The following is a 19,797-nucleotide window of genomic DNA, read 5'->3' as shown; positions in this document are numbered from 1 at the left end:
TACCTTTTTTGTGACACTGGAAGGACCACGAGTACACGTTTATGATGTTATCATGGTGCAGCTTGTACTCCAGGCTGTTTGTTCCAATGCCGCCTGGATCCAGAGTGACCGCCTAATCACACCCATCACTTATATACACAGCCATACAAAGTAGTTCTTGGACACACAAAGTAGTCCCAGCAATATCACAACATCCCCCTTGTCTTATATATTACAACAATGACTAGATAATTGATTTGTTTTAGAGCTTTTGTATTCAGCCAAGCTGTACTTCTACAAAACCGTTTTGAAGGATCTTCTTAGATCACGCAAGGTCAGATGGGGCTTTCCTTTAACATGTAAAAACTCACTTCCAACAATGAAGCCTTCTCTCAGTACTGTATCAAAGCATTGGCATAGATTTTTGTGTCAAGTTTCTAGAGCGGGACTTAAACCAAAGCCTTTTGATTCAGGCATAAATGCTACCATAGACACAAAAAGCTGGAGTAACTCAGCAGGGCAGGCAGCATCTCTGAAGAGAAGGAATAGGTGAAGTTTTGGGTCGAGACTCTTTTTCAGACTGAGGGCCAGGGGAGATGGAGATGAGAGATATGTAAAGGTGTAAAAACGACAGATCAAAGCAGATGCTGATCAAGGAAATGCAGAATGATTCATTGTTAGCTGAGGGGAAGGTGACAAGGAAGCATATAATCAGTAATATTAATCAGGCAGAGTGAAACTAGTCAGAGAATTAGGGTGGGGGATGGATGGAGAGGGAAAGCAAGAGTTACTTGAAGTTAGAGAAATCAATATTCATACTGCTGGATAGACACAAAAAGCTGGAGTAACTCAGCAGGGCAGGCAGCATCTCTGGAGAGAAGGAATGGATGACGTTTCGGGTCGAGACCCTTCTTCAGACCTCATACCACTGGGTTGTAAGCTGTCCAAGTGAAATATGTGGTGCTGTTCCAAACTGAACAATGTCTGACTCAGATGTTATTGAATTAGAATATTCCTCCAATGTTAGATTGAGGGTACATTGTTATAGTGATTGATATAAACTTACCAATATCTGTTTTCAGAGTGAATTAAAATGCTTGGTACATCTAAAAGATGCAATGTATTCAGAAATGTGATCAAGATTCTTTTCAAAATTGCCTTTGCGAATATCAGATTCCATCAATAATCTCTTGATCCAAATAATACAGTAGTTGAAACCAATTTGATGGCATCGTTCAGAGCAGTTATTTGCCTTGCTTGCTTGATTAGTTGTCTGACAATAGTGTTGCAGGGCAGCATTATGGAGCAGTAGAGTTGCTGCCTCACAATGCCAGAGACCTGGGTTCAATCCTGATTTTGGGTGCTGTCTGTACGGAGTTTGTATATTCTCTCTGTGACTGTGTGGGCTTTCGCTGGGTTATAGTCATAGAGTCATAGTCTTACATTGTGGAAACAGGCCCTTCAGCCCAACTTGCCCACACCAATCAACATGTCCCACCCACACTACTCCCACCTGCCTGCACTTTGGGTTATATCCTTCTAAACCTGTCCTATCCATGTACCTGTCTAAATGTTGCGATAGTACCTGCCTCAATCATCTCCTCCGTCAGCTCGTTCCATATACCCACCCCCTTTGTGTGAAAAAGTTACCTCTCAGATTCCTATTAAAAAAAATTCCCCTCACCTTAAACCTATGTCCCCTGGTTTTCAATTCCCCTACTCTGGGCAAGAGTCTGAACGTCTACCTGATCTATTCCTCTCATGATTTTCTACACCTCTATAAGATCATCCTTCATCCTTCTGCGCTCTAAGGAATAGAGTCCTAGCCTGCTTAACCTCTCCCTGTAGCTCAGGCGTTCGTGTCCTGGCAACATCCTTGCAAATCTTCTCTGCAGCCTTTCCAGTGGGGTGCTCCGGTTTCGTCCCACCTTCCAAAGACGTGCAGTTTTGTTGGGTAATTGGCTTCTGTAAATTGTCCCTAGTATGTAGGATAGAACTAGCGTATGGGTGATCATTGGTCAGCATGGACTCAGTGGGCCAAAGGGCCTGTTTCCATGCTTTATCTCTAAACCAAACCAAACTACAGCTGTCTATCATCACACAGAAAATTCAACAGGAAAGAAACCACACCATACCAAACACTACAAAAATGAAAAATATATACTCTTGACCACTCATCTTTGGGAATCAAAGCAGAGGAGGCAGAAAGAAACTGACTCAGTATTACAAAATTGGTGAATGCACAGAGTCTTTTACTCAGGGTAGGGGAAATCAAAAAACAGAGAACACAGGTTTAAGAGGAGAGGGACAAGATGTAAAAGAAACCTGTGAAGTAACCTTTTCACTCAGAGGATGGTGGGTATATGGAGGTCAAGGGGTTAGTTAGGGTAGGTATTTAAAAACACTTAGTTAGGTATATGGATAGGGAAGGTTTAGAAAAATATGGTTCAAATGTAGGCAAATTGGGCTAATTTGGAGGGTCATTTGTCGGCATGATCAAGTTGGACTGATGGACATGATTCCATGACTCTGACTCTAAAATATGCGTTAGTGCAACAGCTGACCATTCTGCAGAATGACTGTTTTGCGTTTCAATTTAAGTTCGATTTAATCCCAACTGATATTTAATTGCACGTTGGGGAAAATTGCACAGAAATTGCATTACTTTCAAATTATTCATAAACTGATAACAGATGGTCATCAATTGTGAATCCTTGATGCTACAGGGTGGATGGTAAGTACACAAATGGTTCTGATTATTGATGTTCCAGGAAGATTACTTTTACGATATTCTTTTCAAACAAGTTTATAGTAATTCATGAATAATCAAGCACAGCTTCTGAGAGCAAAATTGATTTTTCTAACGTTAGAGCCTTTGCACAAAGTGAACAAAATGCGTAATGGAAAACAACATTTTTCAAATATTTAGAGATATTAGCAGTATCAATAACTCTAAAACCACTTACCACTGGATCACTGTAAAGCTAATTTTATATAACTAAAACATTTTGTAATTATAATTGGAGAAATATTAGTCCGTTATTCTATATCCATTGCAATTTGTAGACCAATCTTCCAATTGTAGCTTTAATGTTACCATCAGTTCGATGCTAGGCACGTTAATGTAGTGAACTTATGTTAATTGGGAATAGATAAACTGACTTCACATTGGATCCATGCAGGCAAAAACAGATTAAACTTTCATCCCATCAATCCAGGCCGGATTTGGATCACTGGTCCAAAAAGCAAAAGAGCCAATATTTGTAACCAATGCATCACTTAGTTTGTGAATAAAACTCTTTTGATTGATTAAAATGTGCTGCACAGAATCAATTACATGTTGTGTCCAAGTGCAAAATACATTTTCTCAGTCTAATTATCTGTTTGACTCTTGGTGCATCCTATGGATGGGCTGTGAGTTATATTCTTTAATTTTAGACCTAGAAATTCTCAAATTTCCATATTTCATGCAGATCTCTGTTGAAACTGCAAATTATTACTGCAATTATTTGGGGATGAAATTCATCCCGAGATTACAGTGACTTGACTGCCTGTTTTATATTTTGTTTGCTTTTCTTTTCCAGTGACTTTTTCTGTATAACCCGAAAAGATTTTTATCTAAGTGAAAGCAGCATTATAAATGAATCACATTTTACTAGATTTTGTATTAGGAATTGCACTTTAAAGGTTACATTTTGAATTCGTTCAATAAGAAGCACTGTAAAAAATGTAAAATGTGTTCATTTTTTGTTGAGTATTCTTGAAGCCATTTACAGTAATTAAACTATTTACAAGAATGGCAATGAATTTCAGGATAGTAATGTATTCAAGATTTCAAAGACATATAACTGCATCTGTAATGTCCATTGTTTTGGCTTTTGCAAATGGTAAATTACAAGTTCACAAAATTTGCAAAATTTTCAGTACGATAATGTTGCACACAAATTAAAGTTGTTACAAATTTACATTACTGATAAAATGCTATGATAATAAAAGATTGGGACCAATGTTCACCCTCACCCTCACACATTTAAGTAATTACTAATATATTACATTTACCAAAGGCACCTCAAAAATATATCAGTTTAGTCTTATAATCTTTGATAACTTTTCCAAATATATTTTAAATAATTAAAAAACAAACACAAACTAGTCTAGTGGCTGAAAGCAATAAACTTATTTGAGGAAGCTTCATGTTAGCAAGTAAATTTCTTACTATTTGGATGAAAATTCCATCATGTTGGTGATGCTTTAGACAACACTTATATAATGAAAATTGTAACTGTATTTGCTCAAGAGTGGATTATACGGATTTGGAGAAAGAAACAATACAATGCGAGATGAAAAGAGTTACACTAGTTATCTAATCATCACCAAAGAGCATAAAAATACCTAAGATGTGGCAAGACATTTGCTGTTCCTGTGTTGTACGGTTGGTCTCTAATTAGGTGCAGATTATATCAACATCATTGCTAGTGTTTTTGGAGCAGTCATCTGTACTATTACTTTCAAGATTCATAGTGCGGTTTGCAATAGCAGACATCTAAAAGATCTTCATGCAATACAGATCTAGAAACATAGAAAATAGGTGCAGGAGTAGGCCATTTGGCCCATCGAGCCCGCACCGCCATCCAATATGATCATGGCTGATCATCCAAAATCAGTACCCCATTCCTGCTTTTTCCCCATATTCCTTGATTCCGTTAGCCCTAAGAGCTAAATCCAACTATCTCTTGAAAACATTTGTTCTCCCAAACACTCCATGACTTTAGACACAAAACGCTGAAGTAACTCAGCAGGTCATGCAGCATCTCTGGAGAAAAGGAATAGGTGATGTTTCGGGTCGGTAGGATACACATATCAGGATAGGATGAACAAAGAGGATAGCAGATCATTGAAAGTGCAGGAACAAGCCCTTTGGCCCAACATATCTGTGCCGATCACGATACCAATCTAAATTATTCCCATCAACCTACACCTGGTCCACATCCTTTATTCCCTGCCTGTTTCTATATCACTTTAAATGCCTTTTAAACATTGCTGTGAAAGCTCCCTCTATCAACTATTCCAAGCATTCTACCACTCATAGTTTAGTTTAGAGATACAGCATGGGAACAGGCCATTCCACCCACTGAGGCTATGCTGAACATTGATCACCCGTTCACATTAGTTCCATGTCATCCCACTTTCTCATCCACATCCGACACACTAGACACAATTTACAGAGGCCAATTAATCTACAAACCTGCACGTCTTTGGGATATGGGTGGAAATCGGAACACTCAGAGGAAACAGGGAGAATGTGCAAACTTCACACAGAACCTGGGTTGCTGGAACAATGAGCCAATGGCTCTACCAGCTGCACCACTGTGCTGCCCTCTGTTAAACTCACTACGTAACTCTGTGCCTCTGTGCATCCTCTCTGTATAAATAAAAATGCTTCCCAAATCTCATTCACGTTTTCCTCCTCCTCCCTTAAAGTTATTCCCTCTGGCAGTTGACATTTCTGCCCTGGGAGAAAGACTAATTACCTGTACCTATGCCTCTCATAATTTTACAGTATATTCTATCAATTTGCCTCCCAGCCTCCGACACTCCAGAGAAAACAATCCAGATTTGTCCTCCCGCTCCTTTTAGTTAATATTTTCCAGTCTGGGCAATATCTTGGTGAATCTTTTCCGAACTCTCTCCAAAGCCTTCACACATTTCTTGCAAAAGGACACAAAGTGCAGGGGTAACTCAGAGGGTCCAGCAGCTCTCTGGAGAATTCGGATAGGTTTTTGGGGGGGTCAGAACCCTTCTTCAGACTAATTCCTCCAATCAGTCTGAGGAAGGCTCCCGTCCTATTCATGTTCTCTAGAAATGCTGCTTGACCTGTTGAGATACTCCGGCATTTTGTGTTCTTCTGTATAAACCATCATCTGCAATTCTTTTTTTCTCCATAGTTCTTGCAATTCAGTGACTAGAACTGCGCACAATACTCCAAATGCAGCCAACGAAAGGGTTTTTTGAGCTAGAACTTCCTACTTTTGTACTTATTGACCTACCTGATGAAGGCAAACATGTTGTCCAACGTCTTGGCCATTCTTACTACTTGTGTTGCCACTTTCAGGGTGTTTTCAGATCTCTCTGTGCTCCCAAAGGTCCTGCTATTGTCCAAATATTTTCTCTCTTGCATCGAATCTCTGGGGGCTGGGGTTAAAGTGCACCATTACCAGCCTCTCGAAGCACTTCATAATGCTAGATTTCACAACTACTGGATGGTAATCATTAAGACACGATACCTTCCTTTGATGGTGGTCTTTTTGAAGAATGTGAGGACCTCAAAATGGGGTAATGAGAGGTTAAAGATGTCTGTGAATGCCTCTGCCAGCTGATCTGCACAGAACCTGAGGACGCATCCAGGGAATCCAACTGGACCATTTGCTTTCTACGGATTCACTCTCAGGAAAGCCGATCTTACGTCTGCCTCAGTTTGGTTCAGGTGCACCAGAGACCGGTGGGGCTGGTGGCATTCCTCCACTGACCTCCTGTTCAAAGCTGATGTAGAATGCATTGAGTTAATTGAGGAGGGACCCATTGTTGCCAGCGATACTTCCCACCTTCACTCTGTAGCCTGTTATAGCTTGAAAGCATGCACTAACAGACTCAGGAACAGCTTCCTCCCCTCCATTATCAGGCTTCCGAACTGTCTTTTCACAAGCTAGGGTCCTGTTTGATTCACCTCTATCCCACTAGGTACATTGAACTGTGTCTAAGTAAAACAGATGTGTTACAATGCACTACCACCCTAAGAACTATATTTTGTGCTGTGTATCTTCTTTGCTCTGTCTATTGCACATGAATTTGAACTGATTGGTGTCTATCTATGTATGTTATATCTGATCTGTTTGGATAGCATGCAACACACAGCCTTTCACTGCACTTCAGTACATGTGACAATAATAATTGTAAACCTAAACCTGCAAACGACAGATCACCTCTGGAGAAAAAGGATGGGTGACGTTTTGGATTGGGACCCTTCTTCAGTCTAACCCTTCACAATTTTTATCTAGTGACACGATCCTGTGCAGTGCAATTTGAATTCTACAGTATCAAAGTTGCAGCCTGTTGACGTGAAGGCCCAACCCATTTTCCTGGGTGGATTTCAACAAAATGCAATGGACTTATTTCATTGTTAAATGTTTTATCTTGACTGTTTATCCAAAACTCCCAGCATTACACTGAGGAAATGTCACTTGGGTCTGACCTGAGGCAGAATCCATGACCTCAATGGGATTTTCAGGGCACAGATTTAAGAGCCAAGGTAAGTTTTGTAACAATGCTTCTAATTTGTTATAGATTTTTATGAATTCTGATTAACATTTACAAAAATTTACATTTCATTTTATTGAAGCTCAAGGATTTCCGAATATCTGTGACTGGAAGGAAAGCTCTGCTCCCACCTTTACCTTCCGCCAGGGGCCATTAGTGGTGGAGCCTTTGCTCCTTACTGCCAGAGGCCTCGTCACAGCCCTGTCCTCACTCTTATATTTAAGGGCATGGATGGTCAATAAAAGCATCAACAAACCATCCAAAATCTGTCTTCAATGAAACTTTGGACAACGTGATTCAAATCAGTTATCTCACCTCAATTCTTCCAAGTTCACTTAGACCTGATGAAGAACATGACGAACTGCTAAAGCTGCATTACCTTCAGCATGTTTTTTTTTGCATTTCTGATGCATGTACATCAGATTCCAGATGCCAAGTCGTTGTCCCTAGATTCCACGGCATCAGCCCATCAGGCTTATATTTTACGGCTGTGAATGCTGGATCATATACTCCCGTAAGGAGGAAATGAGCAACTTCCTATTTCAACATCTGAGCAAAGTCTTTGGAGTCAAATGAAAGGATGATCAATAATGAGAAACAACTGACCTGCAGACTAAATGAGTAGGAAGGAACTGCAGATGCCGATTTATACCGAAGATTGACCGAAAATGCTGGAGTATCTCAGCGGGTCAGGCAGCACCTCTGGAGAAAAGGAATAGGTGAAGTTTTGGGTCGGAAGAAGGGTTCTGATCCAAAACGTCACTTATTCCTTTTTCTCCAGAGATGCTGCCTGACCCTCAGAGTTACTACAGCATTTTGTGTCGACCAGCAAAGTAGCCATACTATGCTGACTGATCACAGACTCTGATGTCCGAGATGCAGCATTTGGATACCTAAATGTTATCTGCTGAATGCTTAGCTCCAGGCCTGGAGGATAGGCCCTCTACATTTGGTGCAAAAAGCTGGGAACATACATATTGGAGCCATTGATTTTGTCCAACAGGTCTGATCCGCCATGATCCTGCTTACCTGCAAAGTGAGTGCAATCCGGCTGCACTCCCAATTATGTAATGGAAGTCACACTTAAACAAAAAGTATTTAATTTGCTGAAAAGTCCTTTTGAACACCCTGACTTAACATTTCAGTTGGGTCCCTACCTGCTTGAGGTTGGCACCCACTAGGAAGAGTAGATGGGAATGTGTGGGAGAACAGGTTAAGTGAAAATTAGTTGGGAAAAAGAGCCCCAATTGCTGGGCTGAAATATCCTCCTTTTATGTTGTAAGAAAATAAGGAACTTGGGCAGCTTTGAAATCATTGAAGGGAAATCGGTCAAGATGCGACTAGGCAACTTAAACCATAAATTCGCTCTTTGATTTTATCTTCCTCGTCCATGCACCATTCCACCTGGTGAAAGCAGATTAAAAATCAACTCTGGAGATGATCAATGAAAACAGTCACCAGGTTAAAAAGTTAGTTGGTGTCTTTTACCTACTTGCTTTATTGCGTATTAAGTATTCTACTGGAAGTTGACTGGATACAATGCTATCCACAAAATTTAGTTTGAAAATTCTTTAGTTGAACACCAAATATTTGATGGCAATAGCACTTTGCCGCAGCTGCATTTCAAATGCATTGGGACCATTGCAACTTAAGCAAGAAAAGGAATGATATCGAGATAATCACTGCATAAAGAAATTGCTACATCTCACTCCACTATAACATGGGGGTTGGGAGCAGAGTAGTAAGATGACCTGGAGGGAAACTTTTTTATACTCAGGTTTCCTCAAGTGTCAAGATCTTCCCTTCACCACCCCACCCCTAATCTTGTCATCTGACTGTGCCTTTCATCCAGTAAACATTATCTTACTTTTTCACAAGTACTATTCTTTTGACATTTTATGTTCCCTGTCCAAATTCCCATTCCTGCAGGCTGCATCAAGGTGGTGAAAAGGTGGAATTTTGTGAGATTCCTTTTTGATTGAACTTGCGGATTCGTGCACGGAACCAGCTGTATTCACCCGAGACAGGTCGTTACTCTGGATCTACATGCAGATATACAGAACGGTCTGAGCTTAGTGACTGGTGACATTTGGAAAGGTATGTGGATGGTAAGGGTTTAGAGGGGTATGGGCCAAGCGCCGGCAGGTGGGACTAGTGCAGATGGGAAATCTTAGTGGCATGGGCAAGTTGGGCTGAAGGGCCTGTTTCCATGGTATATGACTCGATGACTACTAGAAAACTGGGTGACTTCGAATTTTTGTCTGTGAAGATACCGGCCTAATATCCTGCTTAAATTCCATATGAGTAAGTGGGTCAAATACAGAGGAAAATTGCTCCCATTACATTCTACCATATTGGCAAATCAGTCAGGCTTAGCTCGAGGAACCTTGTGAGTGTGGTGAATGGAATAAGGATCGCAACATCAACACTCTATTCGAAGGAAATTAAATTCCTAATCAGTTTCTTAAAACTTCATTACTATAATGGTTTTTGGTTTTAATTAAATTACTAAAATTGCGAGTTAGATTGCATTACAGATTGCATCAGTGAAAAAAGAAAACTTGGTAGCAGTTACAGGCACATTTTTCCATTCAAGCCCAGCTGACTAAAATGTTCACTTTTTGCATTTCTGCTCTTTGAAATTAACCTATCCAAAAATCAACCAAATGTAGCCCAGGAAGAAAATGACAACTTCTAATTTATTTAGAAATAGACAAAAGATTTGTGTAACATTACGACATTCAACTTAAAATAAATGTAGATGATTGGTTTTGCAGAGATGGAAGCCACAAAATAAATATAAAGCTTTTAGCATGTGAAAGATACAATTCAATACTGCCAACATTCAGTAATGACTCAGCCATTGATTTTTCTGAATAAAAGAATTTCCAGCATTTGAAAAAATCAAATAAATACCTTCCAGCCCCTTGGTTCCAGTACCTTCCCAGTAACAAATATCATATTTTACACATTTTTGTTGTAAATCTTCCAACTTGAAAGAAATGCAAATGGCGATACTTAACTATTCCTGAGCTTGGAATCTGCAACTTTCCAAAGTATTATTTACATTCAGGAATTTGAGTTGAACATACACTATAAGTTAAACCACTATCTAAGCCTCTTTGGAAGTATAAGTATGCACTGGTAAGATCTAACTCCAAGAAGGTCCCACACAGGAGATTGGTGAGCAAAATTAGAGCATGTGGTATTGGGGTTAGAGTCTTGACATGGATAGAGAATTGGTTGGCAGACAGGAAGCAAAGAGGAGTAAACGGGTCCTTTTCAGAATGGCAAGAAGTGGCGAGTGGAGTGCCGCAAGGCTCGTTGTTGGGGCCACCATATATATTAATGATTTGGAGGAAGGAATTAGAAGTAACACCAGCAAGTTTGCAGATGACACAAAGCTGGGTGGCAGTGTGAACTGCGAAGAGTTGGAGGTTACAGGGTGACCTGGACAGGCAGAATGTTAGGAGGTTACAGGGTGACCTGGACAGGTTGACTGAGTGGGCAGATGCATGGCAGATGCAGTATAATGTAGATAAATGTGAGGTTATCCACTTTGGCGGCAAAAACAAGGAAGCAGATTATTATCTCAATGGTATCAGGTTAGGTAAGGGGGAAGTGCAGCGAGACCTGGGTGTCCTTGTACGCCAGTCACTGAAAGTTGGCGTGCAGGTACAGCAGGCAGTGAAGAAAGCTAATGGCATGTTGGCCTTCATAACGAGAGGATTTCAGTATAGGAGTAAAGAGGTTCTTCTGCAGTTGTATAGGGTCCTGGTAAGACCACATCTAGAGTATTGTGTACAGTTTTGGTTCCTAATTTGAGGAAGGACATCCTTGTAATTGAGGCAGTGCAGCGTAGGTTCACGAGATTGATCCCTGGGATGGCGGGGCTGTCATATGAGAAAAGATTGAAAAGACTAGGCTTGTATTCACTGGCGTTTAGAAGGATGACGGGGGATCTTATAGAGACATATAAAATTAGAAAAGGACTGGACAAGCTATACGCAGGAAAAATGTTCCCAATGTTGGGGGAGTCCAGAACCAGGGGCCACAGTCTTAGAATAAAGGGGAGGCCATTTAAAACTGAGGTGAGAAGGAACTTTTTCACCCGGAGAGTTGTGAATTTGTGGAATTCTCTGCCACATAGGGCAGTGGAGGCCAAATCACTGGATGGATTTAAGAGAGAGGTAGATAGAGCTCCAGGGACTAGTGAAATCAAGAGAAGGCAGGCACGGCTTACTGATTGTGGATGATCAGCCATGATCACAATGAATGGCGGTGCTGACTCGAAGGGCTGAATGGCCTCCTCCTGCACCTATTTTCTATGTTTCTGTGTTTCTATGAATGCTTTATTTTCATGTCTCAAAAATTCCATCGCTAGTTCTGTTAAACATATCAACATATCTGCTTGTACGTGTTTTCAATATAAATATTTTTCCTCTTCTGGCATTTTGAAGGCTCCCATGTTATCTTACATTGTTCAAAAATGTAGATGTTATTAATACGGGCACTGTATTCCACCTGATAGCAGAGTTGAGTGTGACATCACACCAGGGCATTTGACAGGAAACAGAGCAGAGAAAAAGCAGAACAAAAGAAGAATGCATTTATATAACAATATTTCCCATCTCATCGTTTGAAAGAGCTGATGGAATTTTACATATCTATGTATATTTGCTGAAAAACAGGGCAATAGGATCAGAGAATTTGCAAGCAAAAGTCAATAAATGACCAGCATACTGCTTTAGTGATGTTGATTAAATAATAAGTGGTGGTCAGTAGAAAAAAAATCATCGGTTTGGACTAGAAGAAATATAGATGCAATTCACCTGACAGTTCAGTATTTAACTCATTGACATTATAAAACTGGCAGAAATCCAATTAAACTTAATAGGATAATGGCAATCGAATGGCTAGGCATGAAAAATAAATATAATCTGGAGCTACCAGTAGCTTTGGAATCATATCTCACAATGAAACACCACCTGGAGGAGAAAAAGATAACTTCCCTCCTTTTAACAAAACATAACATATAGTTATGTAGCAGCTGAAATCGACATGGGGCAAGACAAGAAACGGCAAATTAAAAAATGTGAATCATTAATGTAACAGATACATTGGAGGGCCATTAGTTAAATGTAATGACATGAGGTAGTGGGGAAAAATGCACAGGAAATGCATATGTCCAATCCCTTGTGCATCTGCTATACATTTCACATTAACATAAGGTTCTTCAAAGTTTATGCTTCTATTAATCAGGTAATGTCATAGAGTCATAGAGTGATACAGTGTGGAAACAGGCTCTTCGGCCCAACTTGCCCACACCGGCCAACATGTCCCAGCTACACTAGTCCCACCTGCCGGGACTAGTATGATGTGCTCTCATATATTACAAAATTGAAGGACAGGGATATACAATATTCTGACAGTTCGGATCACAGAAATTCCCTCTTTCTGTATTCACAAATTACTCCCAAAAATGTAAGATGCAGAATCCTGTTTGCTCTTACGAAATTTATGTTGGAAGAAATATATAAACACAGAATGTATACAGTTTACCGAGGACAACATTCACAGGCTGTTGGTACACAATAGAAGCGCACTTTAGAGATTTGCTCTGGAAACTGGCAAGGCAATCTCTTCTCCCAATACTTATAAAATGATACTTTATTAAACAATGCAACATCCATCTTTAATTAATTAAAACAACAACCCCTTCTCTTCTGCCCACATTACAACCAGAATTCCCTTTCAAGTAGATTTAAGGGGGGGGGGGGGGGAGGGGGGGGGAAAGAGTTTGCTTATGGAAAATCATGGTACAGTTGGCTTTTTAGAAATGCAAAAAATATTATTTTTAAAAACTTACAAATATTGAAACTCAATAAATCATGGATGCAATGAAAACAGAATACCACCAATAACACAGGGATAAAATGTATTTCATCCAATTGAGTGTTGGTCAATAAACATTTTTTGGATGAGTGTAATCCTTCTCATTCCTTCAATTGAAAGAAATATACTACTTAAAGAATAAAGAAATGATTTAAACTCTCTCTGGGTACCACATATTACTATTATCAACCTTTAGCTAAATGATAATTCCAATAAAGTAATTACAGCTCTCAAATAAAATAAAATGAGAAATGACACACACCAAAGAATTTACCATTCTCAAATTCCAAACAGTTTCCTGCATAGTCATTATGTTTGACTTGGTAATTAAAAAGCTGTGAAGAAGCAATGCACGAACAACTAAAGATAAAACTAATAAAAGCAAAGGAAACAAAATAGCATTGTAAATACAGGAAACCCTCGTTTTAATAGACCTTTATATAATGGATTTTGGTTATAGCGGACAGACCTACAGATGGCTGCCGACTCCGCCCCCGGCTCGCGCATTGCCTACAGCCTCGGCTGCCTGCACCACCCTGTCTTGTCCTGCCTCCTCGCCCATTCAAAGCCCAGGCTTCTAGGCCAGACCTCCTGCTGCCACTGCCAGGCCACACAGCTTCCTTGGCTGCTTCCAAGCCGTGCCAGCTGCCGCCACCGCCGACCCTTACCTGCAATCAGGTCACCTGTGGGCTGTAACCATTAACTTTGCCGATACTCACCTCTCCCCCAGCCGCCAGCAGGCCAGGGCCATCAACTCACCTGGATTCCGGACCGAGAGTTTGAAGAAGGGTCTCGACCTGTAATGTTGCCTATCCATGTTCTCCAGAGATGCTGTCTGACCTGCTGAGTTACTCCAGCACTTTGTGTCCTTTTGTGTATTAACCAGCAACTGCAGTTGTTTGGTTCTATTACATATACAGCGATAATACTTTACTCAGTTATTGCGGACAATTGGCATTAATGGACATCATTCCCCCTATGGTCTGTTATAACAAGGGTTTACCGCACCTCTAAATAAGTTCTAAATTGAGCAGATCTTTTTTGGAAAGGAATGATACCAGTGACATTTGGCATCTCTATAATATTTATTATTTTAACTTAAATAATTAAAGATTAAAAAATAAAAGTATTTTTTTCAATATTACACAACAACAGAAAGGGCTTCAGGCAATTCACATTAGTGATAAGCTGTTCTTCACAATTTTCAGGAACTAAACTTAAGAACTCTAAACGATAATAATCTTTTTTTCAAATATATTTTCCCCATAGGGATGATCCTATTTTGAGATAAAAATATTAGGAAGAGAATTCAGCTCTGTTCAATTTGAGTTGATTAAAAAAAATATTTTTTGATGAGTTGATGAAGACATATAGCCAATAATAAAACTTCATTCAATCAAGTTCCAAGTAAAATAATAGCAGTCTTTTCTTGTTTTGTAGGCCATCAAATACACCACAAATTGAAGAAAATAACAAATATTCTGACACAAGATAATTCCTGTTATAAAAGTTATAAACAACACATAAAATAACATGGAAGCTCATTCATTTACTCAGACGAATATTTCTCTCAGATTCAATCAAAAGTTATGGTTATTTTCTGCCAAAACACAATCTTGTGGAGTGCTGCTCTTAATTTAGCTACAAGGTGGAAATTGAATAACTTGGAGCCAAAGTAAATTGTAATTACATTTGATAAAACAGTCAATGGGATCGAAGGTAATCTTTGAAATGCAATTGCTGTACCTTTACCTGACTGTAGCTGTCCTTAGAATGGTTGTCCAGTTACTCTCCCAATTATTATTTTTAAAAGCACTTACAAATATTGAACCTCAATAATTCTTGGAGTCCCATGAAAACAGAATTCCAGCAGTGAACATTGGCTAAAATTACTGATCCAAATAGAGTGATGGGCTTGTTTGCTGATTTTCTGCATTATGGCAATTGATAGCTACCTCTGTTTCTCCACCTTGCCTTCGTTTGCCCCAATAAATGAGTAATTTCATGACATATTCCCACTATTCATATGCGTGCTATAAAACTCAGCATATAGCATCTATGGATCATATCCATTGTAAAAACATAATAATTAATAAAACAAATGCATAATTCATGTTGACACAATGGACAAATTCTCAAGATGAAATATGCTTGGACTTATTAATGCAATATGCTACGACAACACCAATTTTTTCTGCTGATGCCTGTTTCTTTTAATATGAGAAAACCTATGTATAGTGCAAAACTCATGTTTTTAACTCATGAATAATACAACTTTTACATTTGGGAGTTGTGGGCTGCTGCCTTCCAATAAGTAAAATTAAAATAGAATTTAATGCAAATCAGAAACAGATGTGGTTGAAAATGCACAACAGGTTAGACAGGATCTGTGAACAGAAAAAGCAAATTTGGTGCTTTATGTGAAGTGGTTCAAGGAAAGGTCCCATTCACAATCTATTAACCAATTTATCAAATTACAATTCCTCTTATTAGCCATAATTGTTATGGCAAAGTGGCACTTAGATTTCTTGACAATGCCAGTCACTCAGAATAAAACAGTTGCAAGGAGTAGAAATTCGGACCTGGGTTGTTCAGCTAAATCTACAACAAAGTAGTGTTTGCTTGTTGGACTCTGCTTCTACTGAAGTCAATGGAACCACATCTGGAAGGAGCGTACAACACATTGCCATTTCAATATTGTATCTTTGGAGCAAGAGACTGTAAACAACCTTGTACCCGGAAAAACTGTGCAATGGAATTGAGTAAATATCACACTCCATCTTGAGGAGTTGGGCAGGCTAGGACTTTATTCCTTGGAGCACAGGAGGTTATAGGGTGATCTTGTATGGATGTATAAAATCATGAGGGGAATAGATAGGTTGAATGCACAGTCTTTTTTCCCCACAGTAGGGGAATCAAGAACTAGGGGGCATTGGTTTAAGGCAAGAGGGGACAGATTTAATAGGAATCTGAGGGGTGACTTTTTCCACGCGAATGTGTGGTGAGTATCTGGAACGAGCTGCCAGAGGTAGGTACTAGGTAGGTACTATAACAACATTTAAAAGCCATTTGGACAGGTACAAAGATAGGAAAGGTTTAGAGGCATATGAGCCAAATACAGGCAAATTGACCTATTCAGAAGGAGCATTTTGGTGGACATGGCCGAGTTGGGCTGTAGGGCCTCTTTCTGTGCTGCACGACTCGATGACTTGTAGAAAACTGGGTAGCTTTATCCACAGGTTGCTTTAGGCTTTCAGTATAGAATAAAGTAAACATGACTCCTCTGTTATTGAAAGAAGAAACAATGTGCTATCAATTGAAACACTTGAGTAGGAATTCAAGAAATTGTTTTGATGAACACTCATAGAGTCTTAGAGCATCCTGTCTGGCAACATTACAGTCTGGTTTGGGAACAGCTCTGCCCAGGACAGGAAGGCCCTGCAGAGAGTAGTGCGTTCGGCAGAACGCATCATGGGAACTACACTCGCCCCCCTGCAGGACCTATACATCAGGAGGTGTAGATCGAGAGCAAGCAAGATTATGAGGGACCCCTGCCACCCCAGCAACGGACTGTTCCAGATGCTACGGTCAGGCAAGCGTCTCCGCTGTCATGCTGTGAAAACGGAGAGGATGAGACGAAGTTTCTTCCCACAGGCCATCAGGATTGTTAACTTTTACAACTCCAGGGACTAAATTTTGTCTTCTCTGTATTAACTTTAATTTATATGCTGTAACTGTAATTCTTTTTTTTTGTTGCACAATCCGCAGGCATTGCCACTTTCATTTCACTGCACATCGTGTATGTGTATGTGACAAATAAACTTGACTTGACTCTACAGTGTGGAAACAGGCCCTTCGGCCCAACTCACCAATACTGGCCAAAAATGTTCCAGCTACACTAGTCCCGCTTGCCTGCGCTTGGTCCATATCCCTCCAAACCTGTCCTATCCATGTACCTGTCTGTTTCTTAAAAGATGGGATAGTCCCAGCCTCAACTACCTCCTCTGGCAGCTTGTTCCATACACCCACCACCGAGACTCAGCCAACTCAACCTCTCCCTATAGCTCACACCCTCTAGTCCTGGCAACATCCTCGTAAATCTTTTCTGAACCCTTTCAAGCTTGACAATATCTTTCCTATAACATGGTGCCCAGAACTGAACACAATATTCTAAATGTGGTCTCATCAATGTCTTATACAATCTCACCAACGTCTTACACTCAATGCTAGTTTTGTTTTTCAACAGGGTTTAATTATTGTTGGTATTCTACAATGATTCTACTCTGCTTTTACAGATATGGGAAGAGTTACTCTATCTACTTTTGATTTTTCACTATCATGGTCGAGTTTACTTAAGAATAACTGATAATTTGTTATATATTTACAGTTGTCGTTGATGCATTTAACATATCTGTAAAGTTACAATGAATAATAGTTCAATTGGTCCGGTTTATATCTGCTGCATACGAGAAATAAACACTCTTGGCTCTTGACTTGACTCTTAACGTAATTCAGAACACAGCATACAATGTGGAAGCTCTCACACCACATTCAGCATGAAAAGAGTCGGTGCACTGATTTCAAGGGAACTATTCTTTTTTGTTGGTCTCAAACTGTTTAAAAGTGTTATCATAATCTTTAAACTCGAGAAATAAACCATAAGTAAATTATGCCACATATGCTTCACGATTTTCTTCCGTATTTTCTTTACCAAGCTCAAATATTGACTGTGGATCTGTGCTCAGCAGGTTGTGCAGTCGCGAATCTGAATTTCTTATGGTAGTCATGTTTAATGTCACACATGTTATGTCGCTTTCAACAGCATCCGAAGGTTGATTAGTTGTGTTATTTTTAATCCACTGGTCACACTCAGAATCAATATGGTTGGCTGATTCTGGACTGGCTACTGGGAAATTGAATACAGATGAAACAGCATCGTGATTCTGAGATTTTGCCATAAACTGCCTTTCAGAAGCACCTGTTTCGTCACAGGCATCGCTTAACTCGGTAGTATCTAACTTTTCAGTCATATTTGTTACTTCATTTCCACAGTGAGGTTGGGATATTGAAGAATAAATATCTATTGTTTGGGCATCTGTTTCTAAAGGCAAGAACACTGGACTTCCACAATTATTTGTTTCTTCCACTTGCATTTCTTCAAATCCTGTGGATGTTTGGGTCATCTCCGGTGTTGAAGGCTGAGGCGGAGTCTCTTGATCTTTTATTTGATCTGTATATTGACAAATTACTTTGTATCAAAAGAACAATGTGTAACACGGAAAAATGAAACTATGAGTGCACAAAGAGAAATGGACCAACATTAACATCTGCTTTGGAAATTAAAATATCATGTATCCACAATATATTTATTGTACGACGAATGGAAGTAAAAATGAAGAAATTCTAGCTTTTAAGAGTACTGTTTAATGTACCTAACAGGCATTGCCTCTTCTGTACCCCTCGCTCTGTCAACCTGGTTGCGAGTCTCCATTTAAACCTTATTCAATATATCTTCCCCCCCCCCACTCACTTTTAGGGATGACCTAACTCCCACCTATGACTCATCACCTTTCGTGGTCATGTCTCTTGACCTGCTCTTTTTCCAATAGTGGTCCAATTACTTCTCAGTACCCAATTTTTAGAGTGTCCCCCAGATTAAACAGGTGTCACTGGCAACTGCATTTCAAGCTTATTTCCTGCGAGTTAAAATAATTTATTGCCTGATTCTAACCTGTTGTGATGCTAGGTCTGTTTCTAATTTTCAAAGTTCATCGCAGGGGCAATTGATTGGTCCAATGTAATTTAGGCTCCTGCTCCCTACTGCCTCACTTGTCTATACTACAAACCTTTAGCTTTATATATTTTTTTAACTTATTATAGTTAAGCAAACAAATCTAATTGTGCTGTATTAGTCATTAACAAGTTTGCATAAGGCTATTTTACATAATTCAGTAACAAGGTCTGCAAAAGACATAGGTCATCAGATTATCATAAACAGTCTGTGTTACATTTATAAAGCACAACAATATTTCAGGTCCAAAACCTTTCATTTGGAATGCCAGTGGGTTTTGATGAATGATCTTAGATCTGAAACTTTAAGTTTTCTCTCCCCACAAATGCCACCAGCCCTGCTGGTTTCCGGTTTAGACCTGATTCAATTTATTGATTTATCTCACAATATGTTCAAAAAAGCTAATTAAATCAATGAAAAAGTACCAACATGATCATATTTTAATATTACAATTTAATACGCTTTTTGAAAACAAAATAAGAAGACATTTCCAAGTCTAAACACCTATTCAAATTACTCAAAACCTTCTTGCTTAAATACATAGGCAAATAATGTAGAATGGTTATCTTCAATAAAAGGCTAGAAACTCTGATTGCAGGGGAGCCTGGTCTTTGTGCAATTAGAGGAAATTAACCAATACAATATGTTTTACCATGTTTGCCTCTGAATTTGTAAACTGCAATTGAGAGGCAGTTGAGCTGAATTAAGAGGAAGGTATAAAATAGCTAACATTGCATTGCAGTCCCTTTAGGAATGGAAACCAAAGTGTTATTGATGGAAATATTAAAATCTTTGTGTTCTAATTTCACAGAACAAGG

The 19,797-nt window shown here is 39.4% G+C and overlaps 1 protein-coding gene across 2 annotated transcripts in view; it reads right to left on the bottom strand.

Moving 5' to 3' along the window:
• Positions 1-10,038: 10,038 nt before the first annotated feature.
• LOC144594266 (coiled-coil domain-containing protein 149-like) overlaps positions 10,039-19,797 on the bottom strand; it is a 93,713-nt gene continuing 83,954 nt past the window's right edge. For both annotated transcript variants that reach the window (XM_078400534.1, XM_078400543.1), the window contains one exon: positions 10,039-18,418. In XM_078400534.1, coding sequence (XP_078256660.1) covers positions 17,856-18,418 — 563 coding nt within the window. In that variant the 3' untranslated portion in view covers positions 10,039-17,855. The remainder of the gene's footprint in view (positions 18,419-19,797) is intronic.

The sequence above is a fragment of the Rhinoraja longicauda genome, chromosome 1 (genome assembly GCF_053455715.1).
Source record: "Rhinoraja longicauda isolate Sanriku21f chromosome 1, sRhiLon1.1, whole genome shotgun sequence".
Lineage (NCBI taxonomy): Eukaryota > Metazoa > Chordata > Chondrichthyes > Rajiformes > Arhynchobatidae > Rhinoraja > Rhinoraja longicauda.
The sequence above is the reverse complement of the archived record's forward strand: the minus strand, read 5'-3'. Positions and strand labels throughout refer to the sequence as shown.